At 39.3% G+C, this 18,059-nt stretch overlaps 2 protein-coding genes across 2 annotated transcripts; both read right to left on the bottom strand.

Annotated features, from left to right (window-relative positions):
• Positions 1–641: 641 nt before the first annotated feature.
• On the bottom strand, positions 642–1,610 carry LOC101554984 (olfactory receptor 14J1-like). Its single transcript, XM_004622051.2, has one exon. It carries the CDS (start codon positions 1,608–1,610, stop codon positions 642–644), a length of 969 nt encoding a protein of 322 aa, XP_004622108.1.
• Positions 1,611–7,584: 5,974 nt separating this feature from the next.
• LOC101555250 (olfactory receptor 14J1-like) lies at positions 7,585–16,931 on the bottom strand. The gene is made up of 4 exons (XM_004622052.3): positions 16,063–16,931; positions 12,044–12,073; positions 9,709–9,958; positions 7,585–7,800 (listed from the first exon to the last, which is right to left on the bottom strand). Exons 1-4 carry the CDS (start codon positions 16,929–16,931, stop codon positions 7,585–7,587), a joined length of 1,365 nt encoding a protein of 454 aa, XP_004622109.3.
• Positions 16,932–18,059: the final 1,128 nt, after the last annotated feature.

The raw sequence follows: 18,059 nt of genomic DNA, 5'->3' as shown, positions 1-18,059 counted from the left end.
ACTAATTTGAAATGACAAAGCAAATGGGGCATGGGACATTTTCAGGGAACATTTAACAATGTCTGATTGGCACCTAGGAGGATTGGTAGACAGTTACGGAGAGCTCTGAATGGCTAGTAATATTAGAATCAGAGCTATCCCATCAATTTTTTGATATCAAGCATTGTCCAAACTCCAGTGTAACCAAAAAATGAACTGTGATTGTTATATCTAACTTTTTCATAATTACCATATAAATTAATAGGAAAAAATAAGCATAGTCTTAAACATAGTAAAGTCTTAAACATAGTGAAGTTTGCATTATTTTCACATTTGATTTTTAGGGTAATATTATTTTATCCACACGTCTTGTATTTATAGCCCATAGGGTGATTATTTTAGTTTTCCAGCTAGCACATACATAAAAGGGTTTCATCAACCATAGAACATCACTTAAATAAATTTTACTCTATTGGGGTCAGAGTTAGAGTACAGAAGATAGGGCACTTGCCTTGCATACTGCTGATTTGGTTTGATTTCCAGCAACCCAGAGAGCCCCCATAGCTCACCAGAATTATCCCTGAAGAGGGCCAGGAGTACCACCAGGTGTGGACAAACACACACACAAAGTTTAGCTTATAAATTCGAATAAATATTACCATTTATATGTTGAACTTTTCACGCAATAGTAAGTGAATGGAAGTAAGTGCTTCCTTCCTTCTTTGAAACACCTTTCTCAGAGCTAACTTGATGGTTCTATTTCTTAGGCTATAGATCACTGGATTCAATGCTGGGGGAACTACTGAATACATAATAGTGAGCAACATGTCCAAAGCACTTGGAGAGTTAGAATGAGGCTTGAAATACTCGAAAGTACCTGTAGAAAGGAACAATATGACAACAACGAGGTGGGGGAGGCAAGTGGAAAAGGCCTTGGCTCTGCCCTCCGCAGATGGCATCCTCAGCACAGAAGAGAATATGTGCACGTAGGAGAACCCAATAAACAGGAAACAAAGAAGTGCCAGCAAGGTTGTAAAGAGAGTGACATCTAACTCACTCATAAACTCAGTAGAGCAGGAGAGTTTCAGGAGCTGGGGGATGTCACAGAAGAACTGGTGAATGATTCGGGGACCACAGAAGTGGATGGAGAAAGTAGCTGCCGTATGCATGACTCCAGACAGGGTCCCACTGCCCCAGACGCCCGTGACTCCATGGACACAGGTTCTGATGTCCATGATGATTTCATAGCGCAGGGGAAGGCAGATGGCCACGTAGCGATCATAGGACATCACCGTGAGCATGGCCATCTCGGCAGAACTACAGGTAACCAAAGCAAAGCACTGCATGATGCATTCCCAGAGGGAAATATTTCCACTATGAGTGAAAGAGTTGTAAATGAATCTCGGCACAGTCACTGAAATGTAGCAGAGATCCAGCAAGGAGAGATGCTTCAGGAAGAAATACATGGGGGACTGGAGACTGTCATCCAGGGACGTGGTGGTGATGATGAGCACGTTGCCAGCTAACGCCAACACGTACAGAACTAAGAACAGACAAGCATAGAAGATTTCTGTCTCAGGCGTATCTGAAAAACCCATGAGAAGAAACCCACTCTCCGTGAAATTATCCATAGTCCTTGATTTTTTATTTTGGTTGACTCCAAGACAAGATGGAATCTGTTGAATAGAAACATTTTTTTGGTAACATTAGTCTAAACCGTGAATTATGGGCAAGAAGTCAGAATCAACACTTCTTTATTGACATGAAGAGGTATTGTATAGTGACAACTGTCTCATGCAATTGAGTTCCTTTGTCTATTTTACAGGAATGGATATTGCTTATATAAAATTATGCATTTTCACATTGCTAGTTCAATCTAACAAATGATAACTGTATAGGATCTTAGGACATAGGTTAGACGGTATCCACGTTCAGGACCTGGACAGAGTATAAAAGGTGGTTAGGTCACATGTTTTCCCACAACCTGACTTAGTTTCCTATTTTTCTTTCACTTGTTCATTTTGGAATTTTGGGATTATTGCTTTTAGGCCACTCCTAGTGATGCTGAGGGTCATTCCCAGCTCTGTTCTCAGGGCTTTCCGGGAACGAGCTGTGCAGGTACAGGCTGTGGGGTTCCTGCATGCAAAGCACGCACTGAGTATCCTCCTGGGTTTCATCCCTTGTACCATGCAGTTTCTGAGCACTGCCAGTGAGCTTTGGAGGTCCTGGAGCATTTCCAGCTGGATCTGGTCACCTCCAGCCTGACAGGTTGCTAGGGGCGCCTCTTCCTCACTCTAGCTCTGAACTTAAAGCGTGCTTTGTAGAATATAATGGCAGTGGTCGGGCTCTCCTCTGCAACATTTGGGTTCCTCCTGCCCTCTCTATATGAAATATTATATATAGACAATCATATGCATATATATGCACATAAAAGTAAAACTTCAAAGAGAGTTCTAGCAACTTGCCTTGCATGTAGCAGACACAAGGTATGTCCCTGGCACTCCATCCATGCTCCTCCACAAACATTTCTGTTCCTTCAGATCCTGAGCATTTCTGGGCAGCAGAGGCAATCCCTGGCACTAGATGGCCGACAAGCACCTTACCCTCAGACCCTAGAATGGAGCAGCCTGCCCCTGTTGTGTGAGAGTCACTGTGAATGGCTGCAGTTCCCTTGAGAGCTGCTGGGAACCGCTCTCTCCATCCAAAGTGTTATTCAGCTCTTTGAAATAAGCGTCTAAGCTCTATTCTCTGTCGTCAACCTTCCTAATCACACATCACTACAACCACACAGGGTCTATTGCCAGAGGTTTATCATCTTGTTATGCACGACGGCAAAAGGTCCTGATGCTTAATCAAAATATTTGATATTTTGATAAAAATATTGGATCCTTAATCAAAATATTGATTAAGAAGAAAAATATTTTCTTCTTTCTAGTTTTATTTTTATGTGCATATATATGCATATGATTATCTATATTTATTTGGTATAGAGAGAGCAGGAGGAACCCAGATATTGCAGAGGAGACCCTGGCCACTGCCATGATGGCAAAGGAACCTGATGCTTTTTCTTCTTAATTGATATTTTTCCCTTGAAGTGAAAGAAAATTACTAGCTGGCTTGACTGCTGGGTAGAAACAAACTCCCAATCAGCAAAACCAACCTTAGACTCTGGGAAAACTCTGGGATTGCCTGAGAGACAGGGGAGGAAGGGAGCAGGCGAGGCTAAAGGGTGTGAAGCTCTAACCCTGAGTTTCTAGAGTTAATGAACCAGCAAACACCCAAAGTGTCAACCGATAAAAGTAAACAGCTTTTCTCCAGAAGATTGTCTGCTTTGGTTATTTGTTTTATTTTTGTGGCAGGTCAGCAGTGCTCGGGGACGACTTAATACTCTGTGCTCAGAGGTTGATCTCGGCAGTGCTGGGAGGAGCCCCAGTTTCCGGCTGCAAAGCCTGTGCTCAGCCTGCTGAGCTGTCTCTCTCGCCCCACAAAAACAGTTTTAAAATAATTTGTATTGATAGAACCTATACAGGCACAATGATTTGTTCACAATCACTGTAGGTAGCATAAAGCGTCATGTCAAGTGTCCTGAAAACCACATTTCCTAGTCTGAAAGTTTGAAAAAACACTCTGTCCAAGGTGAATTGTTAAAAATATAAGAATATTGCTGAAATAAGTTGAAAAATAACTTAATTGCTTTTTACTTGAATAATGTATATGTTGTAAAATATCACTATACTCTAAGATATAGTTTATAAAGATTTATTTCAAATTTCTATAGTAAACGCAATAAATTCATAAAAGTCACCTGAACACATACTCATAGTACAGTAAAATTTATGTGTGATCTATGGAAAGGAGCCTGTAGTTAAATCAAGTTTGTATCTAAATAAACACTTCAATTAAGGCCCAGACTAATCAGTACTTAAGGAAATTATGTTAATTTAATATGATTTCACTGCAAAATCCACTGAGAAATCCAAAAAATGATGAAAAATTACTTATAGGAAAAAAAGTCAGAAGGCTCTAAAAATAGAATTCTGAATCACTTTATCTGAAATAAAATCGTGATAATTCTTAGAGCTAGGATATATTCTTATATAACTTAGGATCTCAAAATATGTAACTAGATAGGAATGGAATTGGCATATAGTATAAGAACTAAGACAACAAATAATCATTTCTCACTGTGAGCATATGATTTTGTCTCCAGCTGAACTGCTAGTTTGTCTTAGATTGGTGGTGAGAAATTATCCCCAAAGAAGTGGTCTCCAGGATGAATCAAAGCTACCCTTGTGGCACTTTTGTTCATTCTAGGGGTGATGGTGTGAGACTATGTGAGTGGGAGTGCATTGGTGTGTATATCTGAGTGGAAAATATTGAATCAAAAGGTATTGATAGGGAAGTGATCATTTTATTTCACAAATGTTTCTGGTTGATGCATCTTCTCTTCCTCATTAAAATAATGTGAATTTATGCGTTTTAGCTTACAAATGTCAAGTAAAGATATGATTCTCTTTATGCTCTCAAAATCTGTCATGTGTTTGCATTCCATTTGACAATCTAGCCTGTCTTCCTAGAACTGAAGGGAACTCACCAGAGCACACCCAGAAATTTCAGAAATTTCTTACCTCATCATAGGGACAAGCAGTCAGTCTCAAAGACCGAGACTTAGATGAAAGGCATATCTCGGCCACTCGGTTCACGTCAATAAAATGTAGTCTGTGGAGATCGAAACATGCGTCCATTTCAACCTTTTGGCCATTTGGGGTTTGGGGTGAAGTCCCATTGGCAGCAACAGAGTTCCTGGGTGCTCTGGGTATTGGCAATTCTGTGCAGCACCCTGGGGTCCAAACTTGCAAATGTATTACGTTTTCTTGCTATGCATTTTTCTGTTGAAATGACTTAATTATTTCACCTAGTTACTGAATTATAGCTTTGTGTTCATTCTATCATGTAAATAATACATTATAAATTGTCTTTTGATTATAAAATATGCTACAATACAAATTAATTTCTTTAATTTTATTGACTGGATCACAATTTAATTTATAATTTTATTTTCAGATAATGCCCAAGCTTGTAATAACTATATCACTGTCATCCCATTGCTTATAGATTTGCTCAAATGGGTACCAGTAACATCTCCATTGTGAGACTTGTTGTTACTGATTTTGGCATATCGAATATGTCAGGTGTAGCTTGCCGGGCTCTCCAAGAGGGACGAAGTAATCGAACCTGGGTCGGCCACGTGCAAGGCAAACGCCCTGCCTGCTATGATATCACTCCAGGTAACAAGCCTCAAGCTTCTTGGAGTCTGAAGCTTGTAATGCTTTATTTAAAAATGGGGTAAATATGTATAATTTACTGCCAATTCAGCAAAGAATATGCTTGTTTTTTATTTATTTTTATTTTTTAATTTTTATTTACTTATTTATTCATTGCTTTTTGGGTCACACCTGGCAATGCACAGGGGTTACTCTTGGCTCCACACTCAGGAATTACTCCTGGTGGTGCTCAGAGGATCATATGGGATGCTGGGAATTGAACCCAGGTTGGCCATGTGGTAGGCAAACGACCTACCCACTGTGCCATTGCTCCAGCCCCAAGAATAATGTGCTAGTTTTTTAAAAATAATATTTTATATTATAGATTTGGTAACATGATTATAGTAGTACTAAATTTTAGAGCATTGACGTGCAAAGTTACTGCATCCTACAACATATCCAAGCAAAGTATCCAAGCTCCTCCACCACTGTCCCTATATAGCTTGCAGTTTGCCTTTTCCTTCTTCCTCACCTCTCCCCCACTTTCTGGTAACCTGAATTTTGTAATGCACGGCCAAGGGTTTCCCGTTGTTTGATCCTATCCAATATTATTCAACATTCTTGGCTTCTCTTTTTGTATACCATAGATACGTAATATCTGCCATTTACTCTCTGGCTTATTTCACTTAACATACCTTCTAATTCCATCCACATTGCAGCCAACTGTGATTCTATATATCCTAATATTTGCACGGCATTTCATTATCGATATAATAACTTCAGTATCCATCCATCTGTCATTGGGCATCCCAAGTTCTGGCGACTGAATTAAGCATCACAATGCACATAGTTGTGTTTAGTTTTTGCATTAATGTTTCTTTGTTTGTAAAAGCTAGATGCTCAGATGTTGAATTGCTGATCATATTTTAGGTCTATTTCTGCTTTTTTGAGAAATATTCATAATGCTTTCAACAGAAACTAGAACAGACAGCATTCCAAACAACAGTGAATTAGGGTTCCTTTTTCACTGCACTGATTATTCCAGTCTTTTTTGATATATGCCATTCCTACATGGGTGAGATGTTACCACTGACTTTTAAACTTATTTATATATATTTATCTATTTATTGCATTTCCATGATATCAGAAGACAATGAGCAGTTTTTCACAGCTGTCGGCCATCTGTATGTATTGTTCAGGAAAGTGTGTGTTTATCATTTTCCCTACTTTTGATACTTTTACTGTTGAGCATTTTGAGAGCCATATATATAATGGATATTAGCCTTTATCTGAATTATTGTATTGCATCTGAAGTACTTTCTCACATTCAACAGAATATCTTTTAATTTTAGCCAGTGGGAGGTTTTTTTGGCCATAGAAATCAGTTTTAATATGATGCAGTTTATTTATTTACATATTTTTGATACCATATCAAGTAATTGAAGATTCTTTTGTGTCCATGTGCTGGAGAGCTCTGACTATATTTACCTGATACAGTTCATGAATTCTGGTCTAGTGCCATGTTTTTATAGAAGTCAATTCAAAAGATTGAACTATTTCTAAAATCTGGCACAAAGCAAAATACTTTCATATACTCCCGTAATCAGCAGTCTTTTTCACTTGTAATTGTTGGAATTTTGGGTGCTTTTGCCTTTAGGCTTCTCCCAGTGATCCTGGGAACCACCCTCAGCTCTGTTCCCGGGTGTATCTGAGGATCAGCTGTGCCGGAGCAGAGTGTGGAATTCCTGAAGACAAAGTTCCACAGCGCCTCCTCCTGGATTGGATCCCTTGCAACAGGCAGTTCCTGAGCATTTCCAAGTGAGTCATGGAGGCCCTCGAGACTGCCAGATGGGATCCGCGCATCCGCAGCACGGCAGGAACCTGGGCCCCTCACTCTTGGGCCCAAGCTCTGAACTTCAACCCTGGGTAGCAGAATATCGCAGGAGTGGCCCAGGGGGTCCCCTGAGCATGCTCGGCTTCTTTCATGCCACACTGGGCCAAATATATAGGCGTGCACATGTGCACATAAAAACAAAGCTGCAAAGAAAGTGCTCAGAGCTTACCTTGCATGTACCAGACACCAGTTGGTTCCCTGGTACTACATGCCTTGCTTCACAGCGTGGCTGGTCCTGAGGTCCCTGAGCACTCCTGGCGGGTATTGATGCTCTGAGGCACTGGAGGGCCCAGTGCTCCTTACTCTCAGGCCCTAGAATGGAGCAGCTGGCCCTGTGTGTGGCCGTCACTGAGAACGGCTGCGGGCTCAGAACCCTCCTCTCCAGCTATGGTGGTATTCAGCCAACACCCTGCTGGTAAACAAGCTTCTAAACGCTATTCACGGTCCTCAACCTTCCTGGTTACACATCACTACAGCCACACGGCGGCTATTCGGGCAGGTTTCTATATCTGTCATGCCAAAGGGCAGAAGCTCCCGATGATTTTGCTTCTCACTCAATACTTTTCCTTGGACTGAAAGAAAATTACCAGTTGGTTTTCCTCTTAGGTAGAGACAAGAACCAAACAGCAAAACTAACCTTGGACTCTGGGCAACTGTGATTACCTGAGAGAAAGAAAAAGAAGGCAGGAGGCGAGGCTAACGGGTGTGAAACTCTAGCCCTGAATTTCTAGAGTGGATAAACCAGCGCACAATCAAACTTTCATCAAACAAAAATAAACAGTGTATGTTCTTCTCCAGAAGCATGTCTTCTTTTGCTCTCCGCTTTTATTTTGTGGTAGGTGTGCAGTGCTCGGGGATGACTCATAACTCTGTGCTCGGAGGTTGATCTCGGCAGTGCTTGGGGGATCCCCAGTTTCCTGCTGCAAATACTGTACTCAGCCTGCTGCACTGTTTCTCTTGGCCCAGAAAACACAATTTCAAAACAGTGTGTATTGATAACACCTCTATAGGCAGGATGATATGCTCACAATCACTGTGTAAACATAAAGCGTCATGTACTTGTCCTGAAAACCTAACTTTCCAGTCTGAAACCATGGAATAACATCTAGTTTATTGTTAAAAGATATAAATATTACTGAAAGAAACCTAAAAATAAATTTATCAAGCTTTTACTTGAATAATATATGTTATGGAATATCATTTTCACCCAACATATAAAATAGTTTATAATAATCTATCTCAAATTTATATACTGAATATTATTAATTATTGAGAATGTCACCTAAACATACAAATATACATACAAATAGTGAAGTTTGTGTTGTGTGCTCTCTGGAACACAGTCTGTAGTTAAATCAAGTTTGTATCTAAATAACAAATTAAGGCTCAAATTAATCAGTACACTAGAATATTATCACTATTTGAGGGACTGGAACTATAGTACAGTGGGTAGGGCTTTTGCCTTGCATGTGTCCAATCCGGGTTCAATTCTCAGGTTCCCATATGGTCTCCTGAGCACTGCCAGGAGTAATCTCTGAATGCATGAAAGAGGAGTAACCCCTGCTCATCACTAGGTGTGACCCAAAAAGCAAAAAAAAAAACACTCAATATTATGTCCACTTAAAATTAGTTCACTAGCAAAATTTATTGAGAAATCCTAAAACTGGTGAAAAATTACTTATACGGAAAGATTTTAGAAGGTTCTAAAAATAGAATTCAGAATCTTTTTTTCTAAAATGGTATTATGATTATACTTAAGACTATATTATATTATATCTATATCTATATGTAGTTAGATAAGAATGGAATTGGTTTAGGAATTGATGAGGAAATAAGACCAATAACAAGTAATTCTTTCTCACTGTGAGTGTATGGTTACGTCTGCTGCCGAACTGGAAGACTGTTTGAGTCTGAGATTGGGGGAGGGAAATTGCCTGAGAAGAGGTGGTTGCAGCTCAAATCACAGCTAACGTCTCAGCACATTTGGGCATTGCTGGGGGGATGGTGTTTGAGCATGCGTGTGGGTGTGGAACTGTGTGTATTTGAGTGAAAGGTACCGAATCCAAAGTGATTGACCATTTTACTCCAGAAAATGTTTCTGGAATGGAATACATTTTCAGAAATGTATGAGACATTTCTGGAAAATGTTTTAGTTCCTTTGACTAAAATGCAGTCTGTGTAGGGAAGAATTCTGGCCAGTGCTGGAGAATGCTCCGGGCCCCAAACCAAGCCGATATCATGAGGGTGCCCCAGATGGGGCAGGTGCAGTCTCCCCTCCTTCTCTAGATAGAATCCCGGAGACCATGAGCCTCTACAAACATGGCTGCGGTATGTGGGGACCAGGACTATTTCTGCAAACTGCACCACCACTCATGTGGCTGCGTGACTTTCCTGATATACAAAAAAACTCTCAGGAACGGTTCCTCCGCTCCTGAATGTCCATGATCCCAGAGGCACACAAACCAATCTCGGAACTCAGCAGCTGCTGGCAGAAATGCTCCTGAACTGTGAACAAGCTACGGCCCCAGGCCGCCCAGGAGAAGAAGGGATTTTGTCCCTCGGCCTTTTTACCGTTGCAGCAGCATGATGATTGCCACCTTTCAGAGCCAATTGGACAGAGAGGTAGGAGCTTACAGTGATGGGGCAAGTGGATGGGAGTGGGGGCTGGGATGGAACCGGTCCTGCTCCCTGCTCAGATGAGACTCCCCCAGTGGCTGCCCAAGATTGGCTCCTCCGCTCCTGAACGGCCATGATCCCAGAGGCACACAAGCCAATCTCAAAATGCAGCGGATGCTGGCAGAAATACCTCTGGACATAGTCACTGAAATATCAGAATTCCAAAACCGTGAAGCCACTGTCACGGCGGTGCGACATCATATGCTCTTCATTATCAGCAATAGAAAACAAATTATCTAATGATGCCTTTTTTGGCAGGTCTGATTGTTGGGAGAAAATTCCAAATAATAATAGTGGGTTTTTTTGTCAAAAATTGAATGCAATCAAAGTAAAGACAGAGTAAATTGAAAATCATCTGCCACATAGGCAGGGTGGGGACTGGGAGGGGGGTATACTGGGGTTCTTGATGGTGGAACATGTGCACTGGTGAAGGGATGGGTGTTTGATCATTGTATGACTGAGACTTAAATCTGAAAGCTTTGTAACTGCTCTCATGATGATTCAATAAAAAAATAATAAAAACACAATAAAATAAAATAAAATGCAGTCTGTGGTCTGTATACCATGAGTTCATTTCAGTCTTTTGGCCATTTGGGCTTCGGGGTTTTAAGTCCCATTGGCAGCAGTAGAGATTCTGGGATCTCTGGGTATTGGCAATTCTCTGTATTACCCTGGGGTCCAAATTTGCAATTCTATTGGGATTTTTTGCAACGCATTTTTCTGTGGAGGTATTTTAATGACCTAGTTACTGGAAGTATAGCTTTATTTGCATTCACTGAATCATATAATAAAAACATAATAACATGTTTTAATTTCAGACTATCAAGCCCAATGACTTATTTTAATCAACTGTATTGACTGGATATTCATTCAACTTATAATTTGATTTTGGTATAATACCCAAACTTGTCATTACCTTTTGTTTAAAAAAAGGTAAAATACCAGATGTTTGCTACAATGAAGCAAAGTAATATCCTACTCTTTAAAAAAATAATGTTTTATATTTTTTGTTTTGGTAACGTGGCTAATTGTATTAAAATTTATAATTTCAATAAACAAAGTTACTACACCCCAAGATTCTCCACCACTGTCCCTTGTCACCTGTGGTCTGCCTCTATCTTCTGCTCATCTGTTCCTCCACTGTTTTGTGATCTTGATTTTGCTCTGTAATTGATCAATACTCTTCAGTTCTGTTTAATACTCTTGATTTTTCTATATATATATATATATCACAGATAAGTAAGATCATCTGGTATTAGTCTTTTTCTCTCTGACATATTTCATTTAACATGACACCTCCCAGTTTCATTGACATTGTAGTCCACTACATGATTTCATCAATTCCTAAAGCTGCATATGATTGCATTGTGTATCTAGAATAAATTCTGTATTTATTCATCAGTTCATTGGTGATTTGGATTGTCTCCACATCTGGGCTCTTGTTCTAAGCATTGTGATTAACATAGATATGCATAGTTTTTGCGTATTAATGTTTTGGGGTTTTTTTGTGTTTTGTTTTTGTTTGGTACGTAGAAGCCCAAAGTTGAATCACTGCGTCCTTATATAGTTTTACACTTAATTTTTTTTATTAGTTTATTTCTAATTAGAGAGTCATCGTGAGGGTACAGTTATAGATCCATACATCTTTGTGCTCATGCTTCCCCCATACAAAGTTCGATAACCCATCCCTTCACCAGTGCCCATTCTCCACCACACATAAACCCAACATCCCTTTCCCCCTCCCCAGTCCCGTCTCTACCCACCCCACCCTGCCACTATGGCAGGGAATTCCCTTTTGTTCTCTCTCTCTGATTAGGTGTTGTGGCTTGCAATAAAGGTGTTGAGTGGCCATTGTGTTCAGTCTCTAGTCTGTATTCTGCCCGCCTCACCCTTCCCCCACATGACCTCCAACCACATTTTACTTGGTGGTCCCTTCCGAGTTACCCAGAATGAGAGACCAGCCTCCAATCTACGCTTAATTTTTGAGAAATACCCATAATGTTTTCCATAGAGACTGAACCAAACCACATTCCCACCAACAGTATAAGAAGGTTAATTAACATACCCCCAAATCACTGGATTTTTCTATATATACCTGGATATCTAGATAGATAGAGAGATAGATAGATAGATAGATAGATAGATAGATAGATAGATAGATAGACAGACTATTCTCATTGATATTAGATGTCATCTCACTATTATTTTGTTTTGCATTTCCATGATAATAGTAGATGATGAACACTTTTTCAAAAGTCTTCTTCAGGAAAGTGTTTATCTTTACTCCCAGTTTTGATGGGATATTGAGATTTCTATTGTTGATCATTGTGAGATATTTATATATTTTGTATATTAGCCTTTATCTCTTTATTGTATACACACATTCTCTCACATTCTGCAGGGTGTCTTTGAATATTATCCTGGGTTTCCCTGGCCATGTAAAACAATTTGATTTGGATATAGTCCATTTCTTCAGTTTTTTTTTCTCATTCCTGCCACTGTTGTCAAGTTATTGACATCAGTTATGACACTGATGTTGAATTATATACTTTAAAGGTTTATATCCTAGAGTGTTATATTTATTTTTTTCTTGATATGTATTTTATGAATTCCTTTCTAATACCTTATCTTTTAATCATATTTAATGGAAAAAGATGGAAAGCTTTCCTTCTAAGATCAAGGCACAAAGCAAGAATGTTCCCTTTCTTCATTTGTGATCAGTAATCTTAGAAGGCCATGGCATGAATAAGGCATAAAAAAGAAATCAAAGAAATCCAAATTTGAAAAAGACAAAGTTAAATAGCATTCTTTGCATCTGACTTGTTAGTAGGCATAGAAAACCCTAAAGCTCCACTAAAAACTCTTAATAAAAATATAAACCAACACTGCACTGTTGCAGGTGATAAAACTAATACTCAAAAGTTGCTTGCATTTTTATATAAAATATCCTCTTTTCATAGTGCCCAAACATAGAGACCGAAAAAATCAACAACATATAGGAAAGACTTCTATATCACCCACTATAAGTCACCATTGAATGAAGCAGAAGAAAATACTAGGAATTAGAAAAATATTCCATGTTTATGGACTGTTTAGGTTGCCAAAAGGACCGTTCTGACACATGCACACTATTATTCATTGCTGCACTCAGTCTAATGGCTAAGATACGGAATCAACCTAGGTGTCTAATGACAGATGAATGGATTAGAAAGATGTTGTAGAATACTATGCAGCTATAAGAAGTGTTGAAATCATGCAATTTTCTGTGGTTGGAACTGGAAGATCTCATGTTGAGTGAAGTAAGACAGAAGAAGAAAGACAAACACAGGAGCAATCTCACTTGTCTGTGGTATAAAGAATACTGAATGAAGAAAAGTACTACAGCAAAAAGCGGTGCACTTAGATCATCCTTGTCCCTAGTGTTTGGAGAGGAGAAGGACAGAGAAGAAAAGAATTCAAGAGGATTAGATGAGAACAGGATGCAATGGGTGAACAGGCATCAGAGCTTCAGTTATACCAGAAATATGAGGGAATGGTATAGCCATATGCCCCTCTCCAAACTCAGATTCAACAAAACTGAAAACATGAGATCTAAGCTACAACCACTGAAACTTTGTAATTTGCCTATCAAGTTGATAGGGTGGGGTGGGTGGGGGTAGGGAGGGAATATGGGACCAGTGGTGAAGTTATCTAAAGCTTACATGGATATAGGAAAATCTGAACAGCCCAAAGATTCTAGAAGAACAGAACTAGGAAAATTAGACCACTAGAATAAAGGACTGTTAAACTGCAGTGGATCGACAGAGTTAGACATCAGCATGAGCAGTTCTGTTGAACAAACTAGTAACTCCCATATCTATATTGATTGCTGTATGATTTCCGACAAGGTGTCCCGAAAATTTGCTGAAGAAAAATAATTACATAACCAGTGATGCTGAGTTAGTTGTCTTTGTGAATAAAATGAACTACATTCTACCTTACACTTTGGAAAAAATTACTTCACTGTGGGTTATAGAATTCACAAAAGAACGATAAAGCTTTTACTCTGAATGTCAAAATTTTACCTTCTATCACTTTGCATTCTTCCTAGATATTCTCCTTGTAAATTTATAAGCATAATTCAATATTTCTTATATATTTAAATCAGATGTGTTTTAATTTTATGAATCTATTAAGTACCTAAAATTATTTATTTCTATTTTAATTATCAATGTCCATTCTTCAGAGCCCAGATATGAGATAAATGCATGATTTGTCACCTGTTAAGTGGCATACTTTGTTCTCTTCCATTACACAATTTCTGATTTTTATTCTCTTTTGCATGATTACTTTTTCATTTTTGTTTATTTGCTTATTTTGTGAATAGTAATATTTTTACATATGAAAATGCAATCATTATGTTCATATCTCTTCATTCTCAGCAATGGAAAACAAATTATCAAATGCTTCCTTTTCAGCAGGTCCGACGTTAGGGGGGAGAAACTCCAAATAATAATAGTGAGTTTTTTTTGTTGAAATATTGAATATAATCAAAGTAAAGTGAAAGTAAAGTGAAATTTATCAGTTACACAGGCGGTGGGGGCTGGGGAGGTGGGGGGTGGAGGGGAGGTATACTGTGATTCTTGGTGGTGGAATATATGCACTGGTGAAGGGATGGGTGTTCGAGCACTGTATAACTGGGACTTAAACCTGAAAGCTTTGTAACTTTCCACATGATGATTCAATAAAAGAATAAATTTTAAAAAGGTAATCATATGTTCAATTAGTCTTTCATTCTCATATGCTAAAAAATCCAGTTAAATTTTAATGTTGATCACAGTATATTTGTATATATAAGCATATAGTTTTGATTTACTAAAAGATAGGAAGTTATAATAGTGTTAAAATGCGTGGAATTGATAGATGAACTACTACAACCCACCATAGTAATTTACTTATCCTTTCTTTTTATTACCATATATCTCTATGTTGATGTTATTTTATATTTCTATGTTGTTATGTATTCATTTGTCATTAAAAAGCATTCATATCAGAGGCACTTAAAGATTCACTGTATCACTGGAATCACTGTCATCCCATTGCTCATGAATTTACTCGAGCAGGCACCAGTAACGTCTCGATTCCTCCCAGCCCTGAGATATTAGCAACCTCTCCTTATCTTTCCCAACGAAAGGAGGCTCTTTTAGGGGCAGGGGAATGAGACCTATCATTACCGTTTTTGGCATATGGAATAAGCCATGGGTAGCTTGCCAGGCTCTGCCCCTGCAGGCGGGATACTCTTGGTAGCTTGCCGGGTTCTCCAAGATATATATGTATATATGTGTATATATACACATGTCCACATGGGACAGCCTTGCAAACTTCCCATGATGTTTTCATAAGCTAAAGCCAGTAACAAGCTGGATCTCATTCTCCTGACCCTGAAAGAGCCTCCAGTGTGACATCTCTGGGAGGGCTGAGTTGAGAGAGACTTCTAAGATCTCAGGAAAAGTACAAATGGAGGAGTTACTGAGCCCACTTGAGAAATCGACGATTGTGGGATTTTGTGATCGTGTTATAAACATATATATGTATGTATATATGTGTACATTACCCTCTATTACTCACAGATTAAATTGTTATATAAATATTTCTTTCCCAAGAGTTGTAAATTAATCCATTGTATCTGAAGAGGCAAAATAAGTGGAAAAATGAAACTTCTGCAATCACTTCAACATATCTGACTGGCAACAGACAGTGTTTGTCAAACACTACTGAAGCTCTGAATGACCAAAAATACTGAGAGTTAGGGCATGTTTTTCTCAATTCTTAGATCATAAAATATTATTGTATGCTTTTTTGTAGAAATGAGGAATGACACTAATGTATATTGCTTATAGAACAATAAGCACTTAATCCTATATGTGGTATTTTCTATCATCACACAAAATGATTAGGAAAAGAAATCAAGTGAACATCTTAATCATCATAAAATTTACATTATTTTTACAGCACATAGTGTGTAGTAAGATTTAAGATATTCACAGGAGTAATTTTAAAAGTAGATATATGTAGTCCTAGGTATAAGTAATTTTATTTTTTAAGTAGCACAAAAAATTTGTGTAAATCACAAAATATTACAATTTTAATTTATTGATTAGTTAAGATGCACTCTATTTTGAATTGTTCTTACAACTGAGAATGAATAGAATTGTGTCTCAACAAAAGAGGTATGTTATTCTTCTTTGAAAAACCTTACTTATAGCCAACTTGATAGCTTTATTTCGCAGACTATAGATTATTGGATTGAATGTTGGGGGGACAACTGTGTAAAGAATAGTAAGAGCAAAGTCTGAAGCAGTTGGAGAGTCAGAATGAGGTTTCAAATATTCAAAAACACTAGTAGAAATAAATAATAAGACAACAACAAGGTGGGGGAGGCAAGTGGAAAAGGCCTTGGCTCTGCCCTCAGCAGATGGCATCCTCAGAACAAAAGAAAATATGTGCACATAGGAGAACCCAATAAAGATGACACAAAGAAATGCCGGCACAGCCAGGAAGGCAATGACACCAACCTCACCCAGATACTCATTGGAGCAGGAGAGTTTCAGGAGCTGGGGGATGTCACAGAAGAACTGGTGAATAACACGAGGACCACAGAAGTGGATGGAGAATGTAGCTGCCACATGCATGACTCCAGAGATGGTCCCACTGACCCAGACTCCGGCAACTCCTTGGACACAGGTTCTGACATTCATGATGACATCATAGTGCAGGGGAAGACAGATGGCCACATAGCGGTCATAGGACATCACCGTGAGCATGGCCATCTCGGCAACAGCACAGAGGGTGAACACAAAGCACTGCACGATGCATTCCCAGAGGGAAATATTCCCACTGTGCATGAAAGAGTTGTAAATGAATCTCGGCACAGTCACGGAAATATAGCAGAGATCCAGAAAGGAGAGATGCTTCAGGAAGAAATACATGGGGGACTGGAGACTGTCATCCAGGGACGTGGTGGTGATGATGAGCATGTTGCTAGATAAAGCCAACAAGTACAGAACGAGGAACAGTGAAGCATAGAAGATTTCTAGTTCAGGTTTTGCAGAAAACCCCAGGAGAAGAAACCCACTCATGGTGAAATTTGTCATAGTTTTGCTGTTGGCTGCAAGACAAGATAGACAATCTTAAATACATATTTTTAATAACATCAATGAAGAACCTGAATATGTCATGAATTGCTTCTTCATTGTAATTGTGGTGATGTTTTATATAGTGGTAACCATGGTGACCATCCTACCCAAGTATTAGGATGGTCATATTAGCCAGACCCCTGAGCCTGGCTGTCTTCACTGGGGCTCCGCGGAGCAGGGTGGGTTAAATTTCCCTCCCCATGAGCAGAGCCCCGGCAGCTGAAGACCTCCAGAACCCAGCCACAGCCATGCTCAAGGTCCACTCTCCACATGTTCAGATGAGCCTCATGCATGAAGCAACCGGCAGAGGAATCCAGGTGTGTGGGATCCAGGGCTGAGATCTCCAAGCCTTCTCAGATTGGGACTAAGCCTCCTCCACCCATGTCCCCCATTTTCCAGTAGTATTGCAGCCACATCCACAAACTGCCCCCAGTTTCGAGTAATCCCATCAATGGCCAATATCCAGAGACTATTAAAAAATGCTCTTGGGAAGATCTCTTATAACCTAGTTCTCCCTTTCAGAGAACCTGGCAAGGTAGCGAGAGCATCCTGCCCACAAGGCAGAGCCTGGCAAGCTCTCCATGGTGTATTCGATATACCAAATACAGTAACAATAATGGGTCTCATTCCCCTTACCCTGAAAGAGCCTCCAGTATGGCACTGCTGGGAGGAACAAGTGAAGAGAGGCTGCTAAAATCTCAGGGTTAGGATAAATGGAGACGTCACTGGTGCCCACTTGAGAAAGTCGATGACCAACAGGATGACAGTGATGACAGTGGTACAGTGATACCTTATAGTATATGATGCAGTGAACCATGGTGACAAATTTGCACTGTCTTCGTGATCGATAGAACATTCACTATAAAGATCATGCATGTTAAAATTTCCATTTCAGTTTAAAGCAGAAAAAAATAATAAAAGGGTCAGAGTACAAAGGTTAGGTCATATGTTTTTCAAGTACCCCAACTGGTTTTAAGCTGTGGTTTTGTTTGGTTTTTGACACTCCCGGTGATGCTGGGGGGGCATTTCCTGCTCTCTTCTCAGGGTATTCTGAGAACCAGCTCTGCAGGA

The sequence above is a fragment of the Sorex araneus genome, chromosome 2, assembly GCF_027595985.1.
Source record: "Sorex araneus isolate mSorAra2 chromosome 2, mSorAra2.pri, whole genome shotgun sequence".
Lineage (NCBI taxonomy): Eukaryota > Metazoa > Chordata > Mammalia > Eulipotyphla > Soricidae > Sorex > Sorex araneus.
The sequence above is the reverse complement of the archived record's forward strand: the minus strand, read 5'-3'. Positions and strand labels throughout refer to the sequence as shown.